Consider the following 20,145-nt stretch of genomic DNA (forward strand, 5'->3'; position numbering starts at 1 on the left):
CTACTACATTATAATCTATACACTTTCTTTGTATTATTACATTAACATCATTGTTATCTTCACTTCAATGGTCTTTCTGTATGTTTGTATATTCTGTATGGTCACTTTATGTTTGGTCTCTCTGTCTATCACTTGAAAATTATAGACAGTTTTGGTCTCTTCCCCTCTCCATCTTTGGAATGTCAAGTCTTAACTTGTTTAGAGCTTCTTTTCTGCACAATCTCTGTTTGTTGTCTTTTTGAGGCTTTGTTCAAGGATCTCCTGGTCTTTATTATTGGTATAGTCTGGAAACCCATTAAAGCAGAAACTACCACTGTGAATTCAGAGCTGTCGCTGCAGTGCCCAGATGTCTTCAGCTGTAGGCAAACTGCCACTTCGTCTGTAGTTTCCAACTCGAGTGCAGCGTCTCTTCTACTCTTCTGACCTCTTGACTCCAGCTAGACTTTAAAAAATGATATTCTTATTGCTCTGTATGCCATGTTCTGCTTTTAGTGTTAGCTGTAGAAGGTGCAGTAGAAAACCAATGTGCTTTGGGGAGACTGCTCCATGTTTGCATTCTGTTTCTGTGCTACAGTCGCTGATGACCTCTGGCAAAGTATTTCTTTCCCTGGGCTGTCAGGTCTCTTTACATGGAGATAGAGAACAATCCTAATGGACTGTGTACTTCCACAGGTGAATTCAGTAGTGTCTGTAAAGCACCTGCCTGGGCTCTTGGTATATTTTTGAATGTTAATTAAATTATAGTATAGCATTGGAAAATAATTTTTGTTTATTTTATTCTTCCTGTTGTTTGAGAGAGGTTTGCCACACATCCCAGAACAGCTTGAAACTTGCTGTTCAGCAGAGGGTGTCCTCATCTTTGTGATTCTCTGGGCCTTAGCCTCCCAGGTGCTAGTGTTCCCAGTGTGCTCTCTGCTCAGGAGTATTTATCTTATTATTAGTTTCATATGTGTGGGTGCTTTGCCTGCATGTATGTCTGTGCACCCCATGTGTACCTGGTGCCTGTAGAGGGCAGAAGAAAGTAGTAGAGCATCTGGAATGGAGGTTTCAGACAGATGGCTGTTAGCCACTAAACTCCCCGGAAAGAGCAGTCAGTGCTCTTAACTACTGAGGCATTTCTCTTAGCCTGTAGAAGTATTTTTATTCAAGCAGGTAAAAAATGATTCCATTTATTCATTTATGTACTTAATAGAGGTGTGTGTGTGTGTGTCTGTGTGTCTGTGTAATCTGTGTATTTGTGTGTGTGTTGGTCAGAAGACAGCTTTTAGGAGTTGGTTCTCCCCTTTTACCACGAGGGCCTTAGGACTTGAACTCAGATCTTCATGCTTCCTGGCATGTGCCTTTCTTGCCTAGCCACCTCATTGGCCCTCTAGCAGTGAAAGAGATGAAGAGCTCCATAACAGGAGGGCTATCTGAGCTCAGTTACAGATGCAGCCTTCCTCTCTAGCCTGCTGGCTATGGAGTAATGGGTAGCTCTCCATAGTGGAGGCATATTTAACATCTTAGAGTACATTGTATGTGGGCTGGAACGATGGCTCAACATTTAATGCTTCTTGCTGCTTTCGCACAGGACTTGAGTATGGTTCCCAGCACCCATGTTGACAACCACCAGTAACTCCAGCTTCCTGATCTGATACCCTCTTTTGGCCTCTATGAGCACCTGTATATGTGTGCAGATGCATGTAGACAAATACATGTACACGTAAAAATAAATCCTTGGGGGGAGGGAGAGCTAAACCTTCAGAGAGGCAGACAAGCCTGGGAAACCAGAAGAGACTGCTCCCTGCACACACATCTCGGACGCCAGAGGAAAAAGCCAAAGACCATCTGGAACCCTGGTGCACTGAAGCTCCCGGAAGGGGCTGCACAGGTCTTCCTGGCTGCTGCCGCTGCAGAGAGCCCCTGGGCAGCACCCCACGAGCGAACCTGAGCCTCGGGACCACAGGTAAGACCAAATTTTCTGCTGCAAGAAAGCTGCCTGGTGAGCTTGGGACACACGGAAGCAGAATTTCTCTAGGACCGGGCACGTTCTGTGTTTACCGGAAGTCCCACACCCGCGGATCCTGGCCCGCAGCAGCTCTCTGCTCCCAGACCCGGTGAGAGAGAGACCCAACCGCCTGATCAGGTGGGCACTCCTGAGGCTGCAGAGCGGAAGAGACCACCAACACTGCTCACCCCTGCCCACATCCCTGGCCCAAGAGGAAACTGTATAAGGCCTCTGGGCTCCCGTGGGGGAGGGCCCAGGAGCGGCAGGACTTCTGCGCCTGAGACACCGCCGGAACCTGAAAGAAACAGACCAGATAAACAGTTCTCTACACCCAAAACCCGTGGGAGGGAGAGCTAAACCTTCAGAGAGGCAGACAAGCCTGGGAAACCAGAAGAGACTGCTCCCTGCACACACATCTCGGACGCCAGAGGAAAAAGCCAAAGACCATCTGGAACCCTGGTGCACTGAAGCTCCCGGAAGGGGCTGCACAGGTCTTCCTGGTTGCTGCCACTGCAGAGAACCCCTGGGCAGCACCCCACGAGCGAACCTGAGCCTGGGGACCACAGGTAAGACCAAATTTTCTGCTGCAAGAAAGCTGCCTGGTGAACTCAAGACACAGGCCCACAGGAACAGCTGAAGACCTGTAGAGAGGAAAAACTACACGCCCGAAAGCAGAACACACTGTCCCCATAACTGACTGAAAGAGAGGAAAACAGGTCTACAGCACTCCTGACACACAGGCTTATAGGTCAGTCTAGCCACTGTCAGAAATAGCAGAACAAAGTAACACTAGAGATAATCTGATGGCGAGAGGCAAGCGCAGGAACCCAAGCAACAGAAACCAAGACTGCATGCCATCATCGGAGCCCAATTCTCCCACCAAAACAAACATGGAATATCCAAACACACCAGAAAAGCAAGATCTAGTTTCAAAATCATATTTGATCATGATGCTGGAGGACTTCAAGAAAGACATGAACACACTTAGGGAAACACAGGAAATCATTAATAAACAAGTAGAAGCCTACAGAGAGGAATGGCAAAAATCCCTGAAAGAATTCCAGGAAAACACAATCAAACAGATGAAGGAATTAAAAATGGAAATAGAAGCAATCAAGAAAGAACACATGGAAACAACCCTGGATATAGAAAACCAAAAGAAGAGACAAGGAGCTGTAGATACAAGCTTCACCAACAGAATACAAGAGATGGAAGAGAGAATCTCAGGAGCAGAAGATTCCATAGAAATCATTGACTCAACTGTCAAAGATAATGTAAAGCGGAAAAAGCTACTGGTCCAAAACATACAGGAAATCCAGGACTCAATGAGAAGATCAAACCTAAGGATAATAGGTATAGAAGAGAGTGAAGACTCCCAGCTCAAAGGACCAGTAAATATCTTCAACAAAATCATAGAAGAAAACTTCCCTAACCTAAAAAAAGAGATACCCATAGGCATACAAGAAGCCTACAGAACTCCAAATAGATTGGACCAGAAAAGAAACACCTCCCGTCACATAATTGTCAAAACACCAAACGCACAAAATAAAGAAAGAATATTAAAAGCAGTAAGGGAAAAAGGTCAAGTAACATATAAAGGGAGACCTATCAGAATCACACCAGACTTCTCGCCAGAAACTATGAAGGCCAGAAGATCCTGGACTGATGTCATACAGACCCTAAGAGAACACAAATGCCAGCCCAGGTTACTGTATCCAGCAAAACTCTCAATTAACATTGATGGAGAAACCAAGATATTCCATGACAAAACCAAATTTACACAATATCTTTCTACAAATCCAGCACTACAAAGGATAATAAATGGTAAAGCCCAACATAAGGAGGCAAGCTATACCCTAGAAGAAGCAAGAAACTAATCGTCTTGGCAACAAAACAAAGAGAATGAAAGCACACAAACATAACCTCACATCCAAATATGAATATAACGGGAAGCAATATCACTATTCCTTAATATCTCTCAATATCAATGGCCTCAACTCCCCAATAAAAAGACATAGATTAACAAACTGGATACGCAACGAGGACCCTGCATTCTGCTGCCTACAGGAAACACACCTCAGAGACAAAGACAGACACTACCTCAGAGTGAAAGGCTGGAAAACAACTTTCCAAGCAAATGGTCAGAAGAAGCAAGCTGGAGTAGCCATTCTAATATCAAATAAAATCAATTTCCAACTAAAAGTCATCAAAAAAGATAAGGAAGGACACTTCATATTCATCAAAGGAAAAATCCACCAAGATGAACTCTCAATCCTAAATATCTATGCCCCAAATACAAGGGCACCTACATACGTAAAAGAAACCTTACTAAAGCTCAAAACACACATTGCACCTCACACAATAATAGTGGGAGATTTCAACACCCCACTCTCATCAATGGACAGATCATGGAAACAGAAATTAAACAGTGATGTCGACAGACTAAGAGAAGTCATGAGCCAAATGGACTTAACGGATATTTATAGAACATTCTATCCTAAAGCAAAAGGATATACCTTCTTCTCAGCTCCTCATGGTACTTTCTCCAAAATTGACCATATAATTGGTCAGAAAACGGGCCTCAACAGGTACAGAAAGATAGAAATAATCCCATGCGTGCTATCGGACCACCACGGCCTAAAACTGGTCTTCAATAACAATAAGGGAAGAATGCCCACATATACGTGGAAATTGAACAATGCTCTACTCAATGATAACCTGGTCAAGGAAGAAATAAAGAAAGAAATTAAAAACTTTTTAGAATTTAATGAAAATGAAGATACAACATACCCAAACTTATGGGACACAATGAAAGCTGTGCTAAGAGGAAAACTCATAGCGCTGAGTGCCTGCAGAAAGAAACAGGAAAGAGCATATGTCAGCAGCTTGACAGCACACCTAAAAGCTCTAGAACAAAAAGAAGCAAATACACCCAGGAGGAGTAGAAGGCAGGAAATAATCAAACTCAGAGCTGAAATCAACCAAGTAGAAACAAAAAGGACCATAGAAAGAATCAACAGAACCAAAAGTTGGTTCTTTGAGAAAATCAACAAGATAGATAAACCCTTAGCCAGACTAACGAGAGGACACAGAGAGTGCGTCCAAATTAACAAAATCAGAAATGAAAAGGGAGACATAACTACAAATTCAGAGGAAATTCAAAAAAATCATCAGATCTTACTATAAAAACCTATATTCAACAAAATTTGAAAATCTTCAGGAAATGGACAATTTCCTAGACAGATACCAGGTATGGAAGTTAAGTCAGGAACAGATAAACCAGTTAAACAACCCCATAACTCCTAAGGAAATAGAAGCAGTCATTAAAGGTCTCCCAACCAAAAAGAGCCCAGGTCCAGACGGGTTTAGTGCAGAATTCTATCAAACCTTCATAGAAGACCTCATACCAATATTATCCAAACTATTCCACAAAATTGAAACAGATGGAGCCCTACCGAATTCCTTCTACGAAGCCACAATCACTCTTATACCTAAACCACACAAAGACACAACAAAGAAAGAGAACTTCATACCAATTTCCCTATGAATATCGACGCAAAAATACTCAATAAAATTCTGGCAAACCGAATTCAAGAGCACATCAAAACAATCATCCACCATGATCAAGTAGGCTTCATCCCAGGCATGCAGGGATGGTTTAATATACGGAAAACCATCAACGTGATCCATTATATAAACAAACTGAAAGAACAGAACCACATGATCATTTCATTAGATGCTGAGAAAGCATTTGACAAAATTCAACACCCCTTCATGATAAAAGTCCTGGAAAGAATAGGAATTCAAGGCCCATACCTAAACATAGTAAAAGCCATATACAGCAAACCAGTTGCTAACATTAAACTAAATGGAGAGAAACTTGAAGCAATCCCACTAAAATCAGGGACTAGACAAGGCTGCCCACTCTGTCCCTACTTATTCAATATAGTTCTTGAAGTTCTAGCCAGAGCAATCAGACAACAAAAGGAGATCAAAGGGATACAGATCGGAAAAGAAGAGGTCAAAATATCACTATTTGCAGATGATATGATAGTATATTTAAGTGATCCCAAAAGTTCCACCAGAGAACTACTAAAGCTGATAAACAACTTCAGCAAAGTGGCTGGGTATAAAATTAACTCAAATAAATCAGTTGCCTTCCTCTATACAAAAGAGAAACAAGCCGAGAAAGAAATTAGGGAAACGACACCCTTCATAATAGACCCAAATAATATAAAGTACCTCGGTGTGACTTTAACCAAGCAAGTAAAAGATCTGTACAATAAGAACTTCAAGACACTGAAGAAAGAAATTGAAGAAGACCTCAGAAGATGGAAAGATCTCCCATGCTCATGGATTGGCAGGATTAATATAGTAAAAATGGCCCTTTTACCAAAAGCAATCTACAGATTCAATGCAATCCCCATCAAAATACCAATCCAATTCTTCAAAGAGTTAGACAGAACAATTTGCAAATTCATCTGGAATAACAAAAAACCCAGGATAGCTAAAGCTATCCTCAACAATAAAAGGACTTCAGGGGGAATCACTATCCCTGAACTCAAGCAGTATTACAGAGCAATAGTGATAAAAACTGCATGGTATTGGTACAGAGACAGACAGATAGACCAATGGAATAGGATTGAAGACCCAGAAATGAACCCACACACCTATGGTCACTTGATTTTTGACAAAGGAGCCAAAACCATCCAATGGAAAAAAGATAGCATTTTCAGCAAATGGTGCTGGGTCAACTGGAGGGCAACATGTAGAAGAATGCAGATCGATCCATGCTTATCACCCTGTACAAAGCTTAAGTCGAAGTGGATCAAGGACCTCCACATCAAACCAGACACACTCAAACTAATAGAAGAAAAACTAGGGAAGCATCTGGAACACATGGGCACTGGAAAAAATTTCCTGAACAAAACACCAATGGCTTATGCTCTAAGATCAAGAATTGACAAATGGGATCTCATAAAACTGCAAAGCTTCTGTAAGGCAAAGGACACTGTGGTTAGGACAAAACGGCAACCAACAGACTGGGAAAAGATCTTTACCAACCCTACAACAGATAGAGGCCTTATATCCAAAATATACAAAGAACTCAAGAAGTTAGACCGCAGGGAAACAAATAACCCTATTAAAAAATGGGGTTCAGAGCTAAACAAAGAATTCACAGCTGAGGAATGCCGAATGGCTGAGAAACACCTAAAGAAATGTTCAACATCTTTAGTCATAAGGGAAATGCAAATCAAAACAACCCTGAGATTTCACCTCACACCAGTGCGATTGGCTAAGATCAAAAACTCAGGTGACAGCAGATGCTGGCGAGGTTGTGGAGAAAGAGGAACACTCCTCCATTGTTGGTGGGATTGCAGACTGGTAAAACCATTCTGGAAATCAGTCTGGAGGTTCCTCAGAAAATTGGACATTGAACTGCCTGAGGATCCAGCTATACCTCTCTTGGGCATATACCCAAAAGATGCCTCAACATATAAAAGAAACACGTGCTCCACTATGTTCATCGCAGCCTTATTTATAATAGCCAGAAAATGGAAAGAACCCAGATGCCCTTCAACAGAGGAATGGATACAGAAAATGTGGTACATCTACACAATGGAATACTACTCAGCTATCAAAAACAACGAGTTTATGAAATTCGTAGGCAAATGGTTGGAACTGGAAAATATCATCCTGAGTGAACTAACCCAATCACAGAAAGACATACATGGTATGCACTCATTGATAAGTGGCTATTAGCCCAAATGCTTGAATTACCCTAGATCCCTAGAACAAACGAAACTCAAGACGGATGATCAAAATGTGAATGCTTCACTCCTTCTTTAAATGAGGAAAAAGAATACCCTTGGCAGGGAAGGGAGAGGCAAAGATTAAAACAGAAACTGAAGGAACACCCATTCAGAGCCTGCCCCACATTTGGCCCATACATATACAGCCACCCAATTGGACTAGATGGATGAAGCAAAGAAGTGCAGACCGACAGGAGCCGGATGTAGATCGCTCCTGAGAGACACAGCCAGAATACAGCAAATACAGAGGCGAATGCCAGCAGCAAACCACTGAACTGAGAATAGGTCCCCTATTGAAGGAATCAGAGAAAGAACTGGAAGAGCTTGAAGGGGCTCGAGACCCCAAAAGTACAACAATGCCAAGCAACCAGAGCTTCCAGGGACTAAGCCACTACCTAAAGACTATACATGGACTGACCCTGGACTCTGACCCCATAGGTAGCAATGAATATCCTAGTAAGAGCACCAGTGGAAGGGGAAGCCCTGGGTCCTGCTAAGACTGAACCCCCAGTGAACTAGTCTATGGGGGGAGGGCGGCAATGGGGGGAGGGTTGGGAGGGGAACACCCATAAGGAAGGGGAGGGGGGAGGGGGATGTTTGCCCGGATACCGGGAAAGGGAATAACACTCGAAATGTATATAAGAAATACTCAAGTTAATAAAAAAAAAAAAATGTCATATAAAAAAAAAAATAAATCCTTGGGAAAAAACCCTTACAATACACATACTCTATATGCGCATCTTCCTGCAGTACGGTTTTAAAATATATATGTAAAAATAGTATATGTATTTAGTAGATACATGTAAAACAATATACATATCATTTAATATTTTTATTTTAAGATAGACCATGTTGTTTTTACAATTACAGGAAATGGGGCCTAATCAAACTTTTTGACTGATAATTATGCATGGAAGAGACATGTGGTTGATGTTTGTAATCACTAGAACTAAAGATACGTAGGGGAGGAAGCAGACAGATGTCCTAGCTTTTCCTGGTGTAGAGCTGCAGCACGCCATTGTCTCAGCTTTGCTTAGTGCAGAAGAATCATGTAGTGGCAGGCGGAGAGCATCAGATTGCGTCTCTGCTGTAGCAGTTGCTGCGGAAGTAGGCTGTGTCCAGAGCCGGGAGGCAGTGAGCACAAAGCCCAGAACACGCTGCCGTGAGCAGACCAGTGTGCCCTGATGCTCATGGCGCTGGCTGCTGTACGGCTCCTCTTGGTGTCGGCCGTAGCTGTATCTAGATGGTTATATTGGCAAGGGAAATTGCCAAACAGTTTTAAGGGTGACTTTTCCATTATTGTCCCTCTTAGAAGTGATTTTATTAACACTTATGGCAACAAACTTGCTCTGTGGTATGGCTTTGAGTGTATTTGTTGTGTGTAGGTTGTAGATTTAGCTTTTCAATTATGAAATTTCACTGACCAGAATATTAATTTTAAAACATAAATTATTTAAAATATTGATATATGTACATTTAGGGATCAATGAGATTTAATATTAAAGTCGGTTCCCTGAAGCATCTTCTGAGATAAACACTGGAATATCTGAATGGTTCTACTCAGGTGTTCTGTCCCCACCCCTTTCTACACTAAGAAACAATTGCATTGTTCATTGATTTTAAGTACATTTTGGTTGCATAAGCAGTTACAGTAAATGTGTATCAATTCCTTTGGCTATTTTTATTATTTTTTTGATTTTGAAAATAGGCACTACTTCTAAGAAGCAACATATAATGAGACGAATTCAGGGACTGAATCAGTGCAGGATAGAGTTAAGTCAGTGTCCTTTTTATAAGATGATGCCAAATAACTTTACAAAGAGTTGCATCATTTATATTGCTTTCAGTAGAGTATGTAGGATCTATTTGAAAGGTACCTTTATGACACTTGAAATTACCAATTTTTTTCTGAACTTGTGGTTGTAAAATACAATATCATTCCTTAGGTTATTATTTTTTCTCCCAATAAATTTTAGAATCAAATTATTAAATCTCTTAAAGTGTGCTAGAATTTTTACTGAAGCTGCAGATCAGCTCAAAGACAATTGACATCTTTATAGGATATGATGTGATGCTACCAATCAAATGCTGGTAAACTGCCCATCTGAAGAGAGAAAAGAGCCTCAGTGTGGAGCGTTTACCTCTCTGTGGTTTAATGAGTGTGTTAAACTGCAGCATGAAACCACTGAACCTGGAATTTTGAAGAAACACACAGAATGACTTCCTGTGGATTAGCCCAAGATAGCTAGTTTCATGACCTCCAGCCACACGTGTAAATATATACATTCATACACACGGGTGTAATTTTAAATTTAGGTTCTGTATTTCAGAGAAAATGTTGTATTTTCCTGAGTCTGGCTTGCTTTGTTTAATATAATGATTTTCAGTTGCATTAGTTTTTCTGTGAACACTGTGATTGCACTTCCTTTACAGCTGCATAGAATTCCGCTGTGATGTGTACTGCATTTTCTTTATCTGTTTGTTTGTTGATGGATAAGTAGGCTGGTTGCATTTTCTATCTGTTGTAAATACTGCAGTTATGCATATGCTTACACAAGCATCCTTGTTGTCTTAGTTCAGGTTTTACTGCTGTGAACAGATACCATGGCAATGTAAGTGTTATAAAGGACAACATTAAATTGGGGCTGGCTTACAGGTTCAGAGGTTCAGTCCAGTATCATCAAGGTGGGAGCATGGCAGCATCTAGGCAGGCATGGTGCAGGAGGAGCTGAGTTCTACATCTTCACCTGAAGGAAGCCAGGAACAGACTGAGCATCCTCAGGCAGCTAGGAGGAGGGTCTCCAAGCCCACCCCCCCACAGTGACACACTTCCTCCAACAAGGCCACACCTTCTAATCGTGCCACTCCCTGGCGCAAGCATATGCAAACCGTCACACTTGTGCTGTGCTAACCTAGGACATACATCCTAGTGGAGTGGTGGTGTCCTGTGGTTGCTGGTTCTGTTTTCAGGTTTTTGAGGAACATCCCATACTGATTTCCACAGGTTGCACATGTTACATTCCCACCAGCACCGAGTAAGGGTGTTCCTTTCCCCTCTGTCCTCACCAGCATTTGTTGTATTTGATTTCTTGATAATAATTAAAAGAATTTAAGATTCTTGACATGAACCTCAAAATAGTTATAATTTGCTTTTCCCTAATGACTAAATCCATCAGAATATTTAAAAAATAGTTAATGAATACTTTAAAAAATATTTATTGGCCATTTTCTGGATGACTAATGATGTTAAACATTTTTTTTCAGGTATTGATTGGCTAATCAATTTATTTTTCAAGAGAAAAATAAAATGTCTATTTAGTTCATTTATTTATGATGATGTTTTTGCTGTTTAATTTTTGCGGTTATATACATGTGTACATATGTATGTAATTACATGTCTAATGCTCAGGTGACAATCTTGTTTCCCTTTGTGGTTATCTCTTCACTCTGGGGATTATGGCTTTTGTTCTGCAAAACCTAGAGGTCCCGCAGTTCACTTGTCAGCTCTTGGCATTATTTTCTGTGCTATTGGAGTCTCTTCAGAAAATCCTGTCTAGTCCTGCACTTCGAGTTGCATCAGCTATGTTTTTTTAGTGGTTTCCAAGTTTATGTTTTATGTTAAAGTCTATGGTATATTTTCATTGATTTTTTTTTATCAGAGAGATGGATTTAGTTTTATTCTTTTACATGTGGAAAACAAGTTTTCCAATCAACTTTTGGTTTAGAGATTGTCATTTCTCCAGTATATGTTTTAACATTTGTAAAATTAAAAATAAGTAGGTGTCTGAATCTGTAGCTGTGGCTTATTTCTGAGTCCTCTGTTTGCGTCCATAGGTGTGCATGTCTGTGTCTGTGCCACTTCGTTGTTCTTACTGCTATTTTTGTTTTTACTGTGGCTATGCTATATAATTGGGAATTAAACATTGGACTATCTCTAGTATGTTGTAGAATTCCTTATCAGTCTCTGCAAATCTTGAATTCTATATGTCTCTTGTATTTGTCTCTTGTATTTGTCATTTTGGAGATCTATCTTTCATAATTTCAAAGATAGAGTCTTTATGCCTTTAGTGTTTATCTTAGCTCTATCTATGGATTCTTTCTTAATCATATAGAGTAATTGCCCTTTATAATAGTCTCTAATACCTCCAGTGAGAAGCAAACCTTTATATTTTTATTATATATATAAAATTTAAATTTTTTATTAAAACATTAAAAATAGTGTGTGTATTGTGTATGTGTGTTTACACCATGGCATATATGTGGAAGTCAGAACACAACTTTTGGGAGATCTCTCTTTGTATCATGTGGGGTCCCAGGATTGAACTCAGGTCTTTAGGCTTGACAGCAAGCACCTTTACCCACTGAGCCATTTCCCTGACTGGAAGCTGCCTTTGTATGTGGCTTCTGTTGGCTTCTGCAGCAAGGACGTGCACTGCTGCTGCTCTGCCTGTATTCACTGAGTGACCGTCCTTACTCCTGCTCTTCTCAGTATCTTGCCACTGCCTTTGTGGATTTCTGAGGCATTTCTTCCCTTGTGTAATAACTCCCATCCATTTTCCTCTATTACAACTCTTTTTTCTTTTACTGGCTCTCTCAGAAGCCACCTCTAGTCTACCATCCTTCTGAGAACAGTATTCTTCTTTCATAGCTAAAGCTTAGATTAGATAAAGGTTAGACCAGATAAAACTGAATGTGTGACATTGTTGTTCCTGGTTAGTGCCGGCTAGTAGATTTTCAGTTTAGAGACTTGCTTGCTTGGGAAATAATGTGTAACTGTTTGTCAACTGTTATTTCTTTTCTGAAAATATGTATTATTTTTTTTACATACAGAAATATTTACTTGAAAAACTTTAATTTTAAAATAGCCCTTCTCCCTAAACTGTGATGCTAACTTAAAGATCTATTTTGCTATGTGGAAATTTTCATTTCTGTTGAATTTATTTTTTCTACATGTAAGCGAATTCAACTGTCTTTCCCCAGTTTCTTTATCAGCATATTATTATAGAAAACTTTTAGCTTTATAGCTAATTACTCCATTGATTTATTTTGTATTTTGATTGAAAGTTGGCAAGAGAGAACATTTATTCTCTCCTTGTCATATAGCTTATAATATTATTTTCAAAGAAAAGTGTAGAAATATGTGAAACACTTATTTGAACTTGGTGTGTCTTGCACTGTGGAGCACTGTAAAGCTGGTGTTTGAATAGGAAGCATCCCTTTGAACTACTGCCTTAAGTTGATGGCTCTTAAAATCCTGTCGGGTTGTGTTGTCTCCTGAATGCCTGTTCCTGTGAAAGGGGAGCAGCGGGATTCATGGGAACTATTTCCAACACATAGGACTCAAAGTTCAAAACTAGAACTGCTTTCTTAGTGCTTTCGTGCCTTGAAATTATCTGAAAGAGGATTTGAAAAGTTGTCCTTCTGCAGGTCTCTTGAAATTTTACCTCTGTGAATTAACAAAGGATTGCAGTTTGACTTCAATTCAAGCTATCTCTATAAATCATAATAAATAACCATTAAAGATAGGAGAACTGTGTAATTGAAAGTAGAGCAGTGATGTACAAATGACTTCTGTTCTGTTTGTGACAGCTCGAAGGTCCATGTGTTTTACAAATTCAGAAGGTCCGCAATGTGGCTGCGCCGAGGGATAATGAGGAGTCCCAAGCTGTGCCAAGGATGCTGCGTGTGCAGATGACGGACGGGCACACGAGTTGTACTGCAGTAGAATTCAGTTACATTTCAAAGATAAGGTGACTCATGTAACTTGTTAAGAGGATCTGAGGGTGCTTTTCAAACCTGAATTCATCGTCAGAACTTGAAAAAGCAGGAAAGGAGTCTTAAGTGAATGCTGTAATTTTCCATAAGAAATTTTTGGGATTTTTATGTCTGTTTTGTCTAAAAGACAACTAGGGATGAAATTAGTTATTCTTTATTCTGTGGTAACTATAAAACAAATTTAAGATACATATGCATGTTTTTTTCCCAGAAAATCTTTGGTTATTCACTGTTTAGAACACATTAGAATATCTTTAATATTTTTTTCCCTAACAGGTTAGCAGCCGACTGTACACAGTGATGTGTTATTACACTATCTAAGATTCTAGCCAAGGGAAGCTAATATACTTTCTGAGGAGATAATTAAAGTTAAAGAGTCTTATGGCTTCCTACTTTGTAAGAAAGAATTCTTTAAGGAACAATCTTCCACATTCTTATTTAATTTAAAATATGTTTTTATTAAATCTTTGAGCATTTAATATAATGTATTTTGATAATTTTGTCCCCTCCTGGAATTCCTCCTAAATCCACTACCACTCCTTAGCCATGCTGATTTCCTGGTATTGGCAAAACCTTGTTAGTATAATTGTGCTGCTGCTGATTACTGCTGAACTTGGAGATGGGACATTGCTCTCAGTGACTGCCCTTCTGACCACAGAGCTCTGTAAGGGAAGGGAAAACCCTCTGTAAGGGTTGTTCGTGACTATTCATCTGTCAATTTTGAGTTATGACTAGGAATGTTAAGCTTATGAAGCTCAGAACAATTGTAATGGCTTTCTTGAGGTAGGGTTGATAATATGCAATGATATACAGAACAATATCTAATCTCTTCCTCTGTATGGGTTCTTTGAAGTTTGAGAACTAGGCATATTCTTACTTCTTTTCACTAATGATTTTTATTAGCCATCTTTTAAAAGGATGTGGTATTAATACTCACTGACTTGATGTTGCATGTATTAGCATGTGATGAATTTCATGAGCCTTAAAAATGTGAATAATGAAGCCATTGCAGAATAATTTCTAATTCATCCCAAGTGTTTCATGCAGACTATTTTAGGAGTCCTATTTGGAGAGCTTCCCCCTTGCTGTATGTGGGAAGAGATGGAGTAGGGTTTATATCTATGCTTTTACTTCAGAACAAACCTACATGATGAAGTGAACTTCATCCTGAGTTTCCTTTAGCAGAGTTGGTGGGAAGATAAGCATCTTGTATCTGGTTTTTGTGCAAGGATTTGTGATGCAAGGTTTACCAAGCATCTGATTAACATTGACCTTCCGTAGAACAGTCTCGCTATGGTCAATGCTCATGTACTTTCAAGTCAGTGCGTAAGAGTCTTTTTAAAGTTATTGAATAACTAATTCTCATGTTCATATGGTTAACACGACTAGATGACTAACAAAAGGATTTTTATAGATTACTATAGCTCATATAGGTGTTAACTTTCTGTGTTTATTACTAGACAAATATTTTTCTATATTAAAATTTAGTTTAATAATGATATATTTTTGGGGTTGGGGATTTAGCTCAGTGGTAGTGCGCTTGCCTAGGAAGCGCAAGGCCCTGGGTTCGGTCCCCAGCTCCGAAAAGAAAAAAAAAAAATAATGATATATTTTTGTCCTGTATAGCAAAACCTTATAAAAAGGAAAGGGGGGGAGGTATTGTATTCATGAGTTGAAAGTACTTTCCTGGCTGGAGAGATGAATCAGTAGTTAAAAGCACTAAATGCTCTTCCATTTCAACTCCAGCTCAATTCCCAGCACCCTCATGGCAGCTCACAATCATCTGTAACTCCAGATCCACAGGATCTGATTCCATACATGCAGACAAAACACCCAGAAACATAAAATAGAATTTTAAAAGAGAAGGAGAAAATTCTTCTCTGTCTTTTCCTTTTTCTTTACCACAGCTTTGTGAGGTGTGATTTGTTAACTTGTGGAAACTGAGGCTCATTTTATCTATTCATTTATCGCTTGGTCTTCATTTATGATGATCTATTTTTACTTTATAGCTAGTTCTCTTGAAATCTAGTTTGGATGTTAGCGTATTGTGATTAAGTAAGACTCCTTTTCAGTTTGTGGACGAGTGTCATTGCAGCTTTAACTGCTGACTCCTTTTGTTTCTCCTGTGTCAGCCTGAACACACCACCTGGCACAAAAGTGAAGCTCTCCGGCACTGTGGACATAAAGAACGGATTCCTGCTGTTAAGTGACTCTAATACCACAGTTCTTGGTGGTGAAGTGGAACACCTAATTGACAAGTGGGCGTTACAGAGAGTAAGTGTGCAATACAACTAGCTCAGACTATTAGAACATCAGCGTTTCTGACTGCATTCTCTTGAGCTCTTCCCACAGTGAGCAGTAGCATTAGTCTTTTGTGTCAGGATTATTAAACTAGCACATGCTCAGTAGAAAAACTATCTGCTGTACTCTAACAACATTCTTCCTCAAAAGGAAGTGACAATTTTCAGTACTTGGTCCATTTTACTCATGTTTTAAATATTAATATTATAATATCTTGACAGGTTTGAAATTTGTCAGTTAAGAAAAAGATATATTAAAGTCAGATCAATGCTTATATAATTTTCCAACATCTCAGCAAGAATCATTCCACTTAGAACTATGAAGTCAGGTAGGAACTTACTCACTTCCAGTAAAGACACACAGACAAGCATGCATGCACTCTTGCCTCTGTCCACCAGTCTACTTTCTGTCTCTGTGGGCTTGACTATTTGAATATCTCTTAGACATGTTATATACTAGTATTTGTTCCTTTGTGTCCAGCTTATTCTGTATAAGGTAATATCTATAATGTAGGATGTCAGAGTTACTCTTTTATAGGCTCAATAGTACTCCACTGGCTATGAATACTATATTTTGTTTTTCCTCTGTCAGTGGGCATTAGTGTTGTACTTGTCTTTTGCTCACTATAATAAAGCTGCTGTGAACATGGGTGCGCAAATAATAGCCCCTTTCAGGTCGTTTGCATGTTTATTTGTAGAATTGCTGGGTTATAATATAATTTTGTTTTTATTCTTTTAATATGGTTCTGACTTCTACACTGGTTATTTTCTCATAGTACCTATTCTGTGTGTGTGTGTGTGTGTGTGTGTGTGTGTGTGTGTGTGTGTGTGTGTGTGTGTGTGATAGTACCACTTTAGTTTCTGTGTATATTTATCAAGGCATAATGCTGCTGAATGTCTCGTCGCTTGGTTGTTGTTCTTACTGAACCCTCTGTGCTCTGCTTTCTGCATTGTACTCTGAAGCTGGATTTACTTCTTCCCTTAGGAATGGCGTTCCTATGCTACATAGGACTGGGTTTCTGACCAGGCCACACTCATTGTGTGGAAAGGGAACTTAGGCCTGGCTTTTGTACCTTCATTAGTGCAAGAAATAGAAGTCTTCTAAGTTGTTTTTAATTTTTCATGTTAACAAGAAATGTTAATTCATGTCTTAATGTAAATTGAATTGGTTTATAGCTGTTTACGTAATCCTTTCCTTGTAAGGGAATGAAACTGAGCTAAGGGCCATGCTGTTCTTCTTGAGTGAGAGAGATTGTTAACATATGGAGATCATGCAGAGATGCGCTCCTGTACTGTGTTGACGGTCCTTTGCTCACTAAGCTGATGCTGTGTTCTCTTAGGTTTATTATTCAATCTGTGGTTTACATGACACATATGAGTGTTTATAGAATCCAGGGACTCTGGAATATGTTAAACAATACAGTACACAGTGAAGTTTTAAAAGTACTTTGTGACTCTTTTACACTGTATTTCCATCATAACATGTGTAATATTAATTAGCACAAGTTTAAAGTTTAGAAGGTAACTTTATAATTAACAGATGCATGTTAATACCGTCAATGGAAGGATACAGAACGGGGTGCTGCTGAGTTTCCTTTGGTCCTAGGAAGGACTTCAGAATGTGAGAAAGTGCTTTGTTGTTCTTCTAATTCTGATTAGGCAAGCTTAAAAAAAAATACCTGAAACTCATAAGAGTTTGGAAGCTTGCGTATATTAAATACCAATCAGAGGCTCAGCAGGTAAAGATGTTTGCTGTCAAACTTCATGGCTGGAGTTTACCTCAGACCTTGAGTTTGATTCCTGGAATCCACATGGGGGACGGGGAGAACTGACTCATGAAAGTTGTCTTCTACCCTTACATACTTACGCTTGTGTGTTAGTGCGTTTGTGTACATACTCACATGCATACAAAGTACGACAGAACTTTTAAAAAATTCAGTTGGTTGAATATTTCTTCAAAGTATGAATTAATATAAGATAATTTGAAAAATGTTATTGTGTGACTTTATATTTTATCAACTATAGGATTCTAGTATTTAAAGAACTAGAAATCACCCTTATCAGTAATGACTTTTTTCTAGTATTATCTCTAAAAATGTTATTTTTGTAGAAAACTTTCAGGCATTATTCTTCTATTGGTTATGTGCTTCAGAGTAAAATTGTTCTTGCCAGAGCATATTTTCTGTGAATTGACTATAGTTTAAGGAGGTCTGTTTTCTCCAAAGGATACCAGCTTGAAAAGTATTTCTAAAAATTAAACTTGATCGTATTTTGGTCAGAGTGATGACGAAAGAACTTTTCCAGCTTATAGAAATAAAGATCACAGTATTTTTTCTGTCTTGTAATTTGAAATGCTTTAAAGAAGTCTATTGTGTCTCTTAATATTCTACTCTAAGCTATGTGTTTCTGGTATGTGCGGCTAGTGTGTTTAAATGTGTGTTTGATGCTTTATGACCGATTCTGTTTTTAAATAGAGCTTACTAAAACACAACAGAAGCAATATTGGAGCTGAAGGTGGCCCGCCTCCTTTTTTACCTTTCGGACAGGTAAGCAATTTCCTCTGGCGGGTGGATTCAGTCAGGAAAACATTCTTTATTGTACTTAAGTTGTATATGGTTTTGTGCCATACTGTTTACTCAGACATCATAGAATTATATCAAAACATGAAGGCCAAGAAATTTAATAATACTGCTCTTATTCCAAAGATTGAAGCCATTAAGAGTTATGTATGTAGAGCAAATTACAGCTAGATAGGTTAATAGAAAATAGTATTTAAATGAGAAATTTAAAAGTAAGGGGATTAAAATATATATGGCAAAAATTTCCCCCAAATTCTGTTTTCAGCTTAGCCTCCATTCACTTATTCTTATTAGTCAGACACCTAATTTTGTTGTATGCTGATGTTTTCAACTACAGCAGCCTGGATTATTCTTCTATAGGAAATAAATAAGTCAATGTGTAGTCTTTAATTTTTAACCTCTTGTCTTAGTTAAGTATTACTGTAACAAAAGACTGTGACCAAGGTAACTTTTAAAAGGAATTATTTAATTGGGGCTTAAGGTTTCAGAGGTAAAGACTATCCTGGCAGGAAACAGAGGCAGGCAGACAAGCATGGTGCTGGGCCTGTAGCTGAGAGGTTACATTTTGATCCAGTAGCATGAGAGAGAGAGAGAGAAAGCCAACTGGGAATGGCCTGGGTTTTAGAAACTTCAAAACTCGAGGTCAGTGACACAAGTCTTCCACCAAGCCCACACCTCCTAATCTTTCCCAGTTTTACCAACCAGGGTCTGGGCATTCAGACATGTGAGCCATGGGAGCCATTCTCATTCAGACCACCACATCTTTCCTACTGTGAAGGAGATTTGTGGACGGTTTGAGCTGGCCCTGTGTCTTGTCTTCCTTTCTGTACTCAGCCTGGACCTGTGTTCTCCAAGATCTCTTCTGTCTTCTCTTGCTTCTCCCTAGATGAGCCGGAGAGCACTCCCTGTGGTCGTTGGCTTTGCCTTGCTTGCGGCCAGCACAGTTTTGTTTTTTTTTTTTTTTTGGAGCTGAGGACTGAACCCAGGGCCTTGTGCTTGCTAGGCAAGCGCTCAACCCCTAGCACAGTTTTAAACTTTTTATTCTGTGCTTTTCTTACAGAATACTGGCTAAACCGAAGGTGAATTGGGACATAAAAATATGAAATTGAAACCAACATTTTATTTTGTATGTTACTTGAATTTTGTTTGAAACTTTGGTACTAAAAATATACCTAGTTGATAAAAAGATATGGGATAGGATCAATTGGTTGGTATCTTTAAAACAATTTTTATGAGCTATACTTAGATTTAAATTAGAGCCATTCCTGTATTATAGGTGTGCCCCCTCCCCCCTTTTAAAGATAAAGGTAGATTAAAAAGTCCAGTGTTGTGGTCCATGTTAGTAACATTCTGCTTGTAATAAAAGAACCCAGAATGAAATATTATAGTAATGTATGCTTGAAAATAATAATTGACACTTGTACAATTTTATTTTTTCCTGAGCCATTTGTAAAATTTTTCTTAAATTGCTTAAGATATAAAAATGACTTTTTTCTAGAGAGAATTAATGATTTAGTTACTTGTCATTACTGTCCAGAATTGAAATGCATATTGTTATAAATGTAGGACTAGGAAGTATAGCAGAAGGTTTAGTTTCCGTGATGTTTTTTTTCTTCATTGTGAAGAGTTTGTGCAGCAGAGTACAGCAGGTAGGTAGCTAAAATTATAGTGCTAGCTCTCTCCGTGTTGCT

General features: G+C 39.1%; 1 protein-coding gene across 13 annotated transcripts in view; it reads left to right on the forward strand.

The window, feature by feature from the left end:
- Tdrd3 (tudor domain containing 3) overlaps positions 1 to 20,145 on the forward strand; it is a 146,368-nt gene that overhangs the window by 45,023 nt on the left and 81,200 nt on the right. For all 13 annotated transcript variants that reach the window (XR_015638042.1, XR_015638040.1, XR_015638041.1 and 10 more), the window contains 3 exon segments: positions 13,390 to 13,550; positions 15,708 to 15,849; positions 18,350 to 18,421. Coding sequence is in view for 8 of the 13 variants with exons in the window: in XM_087585824.1 (XP_087441950.1) it covers positions 13,390 to 13,550; positions 15,708 to 15,849; positions 18,350 to 18,421 (375 nt within the window). In the remaining 5 variants the exon portion in view is untranslated.

The sequence above is a fragment of the Rattus norvegicus genome, chromosome 15 (assembly GCF_021556685.1).
Source record: "Rattus norvegicus strain SHRSP/BbbUtx chromosome 15, alternate assembly SHRSP_T2T, whole genome shotgun sequence".
Lineage (NCBI taxonomy): Eukaryota > Metazoa > Chordata > Mammalia > Rodentia > Muridae > Rattus > Rattus norvegicus.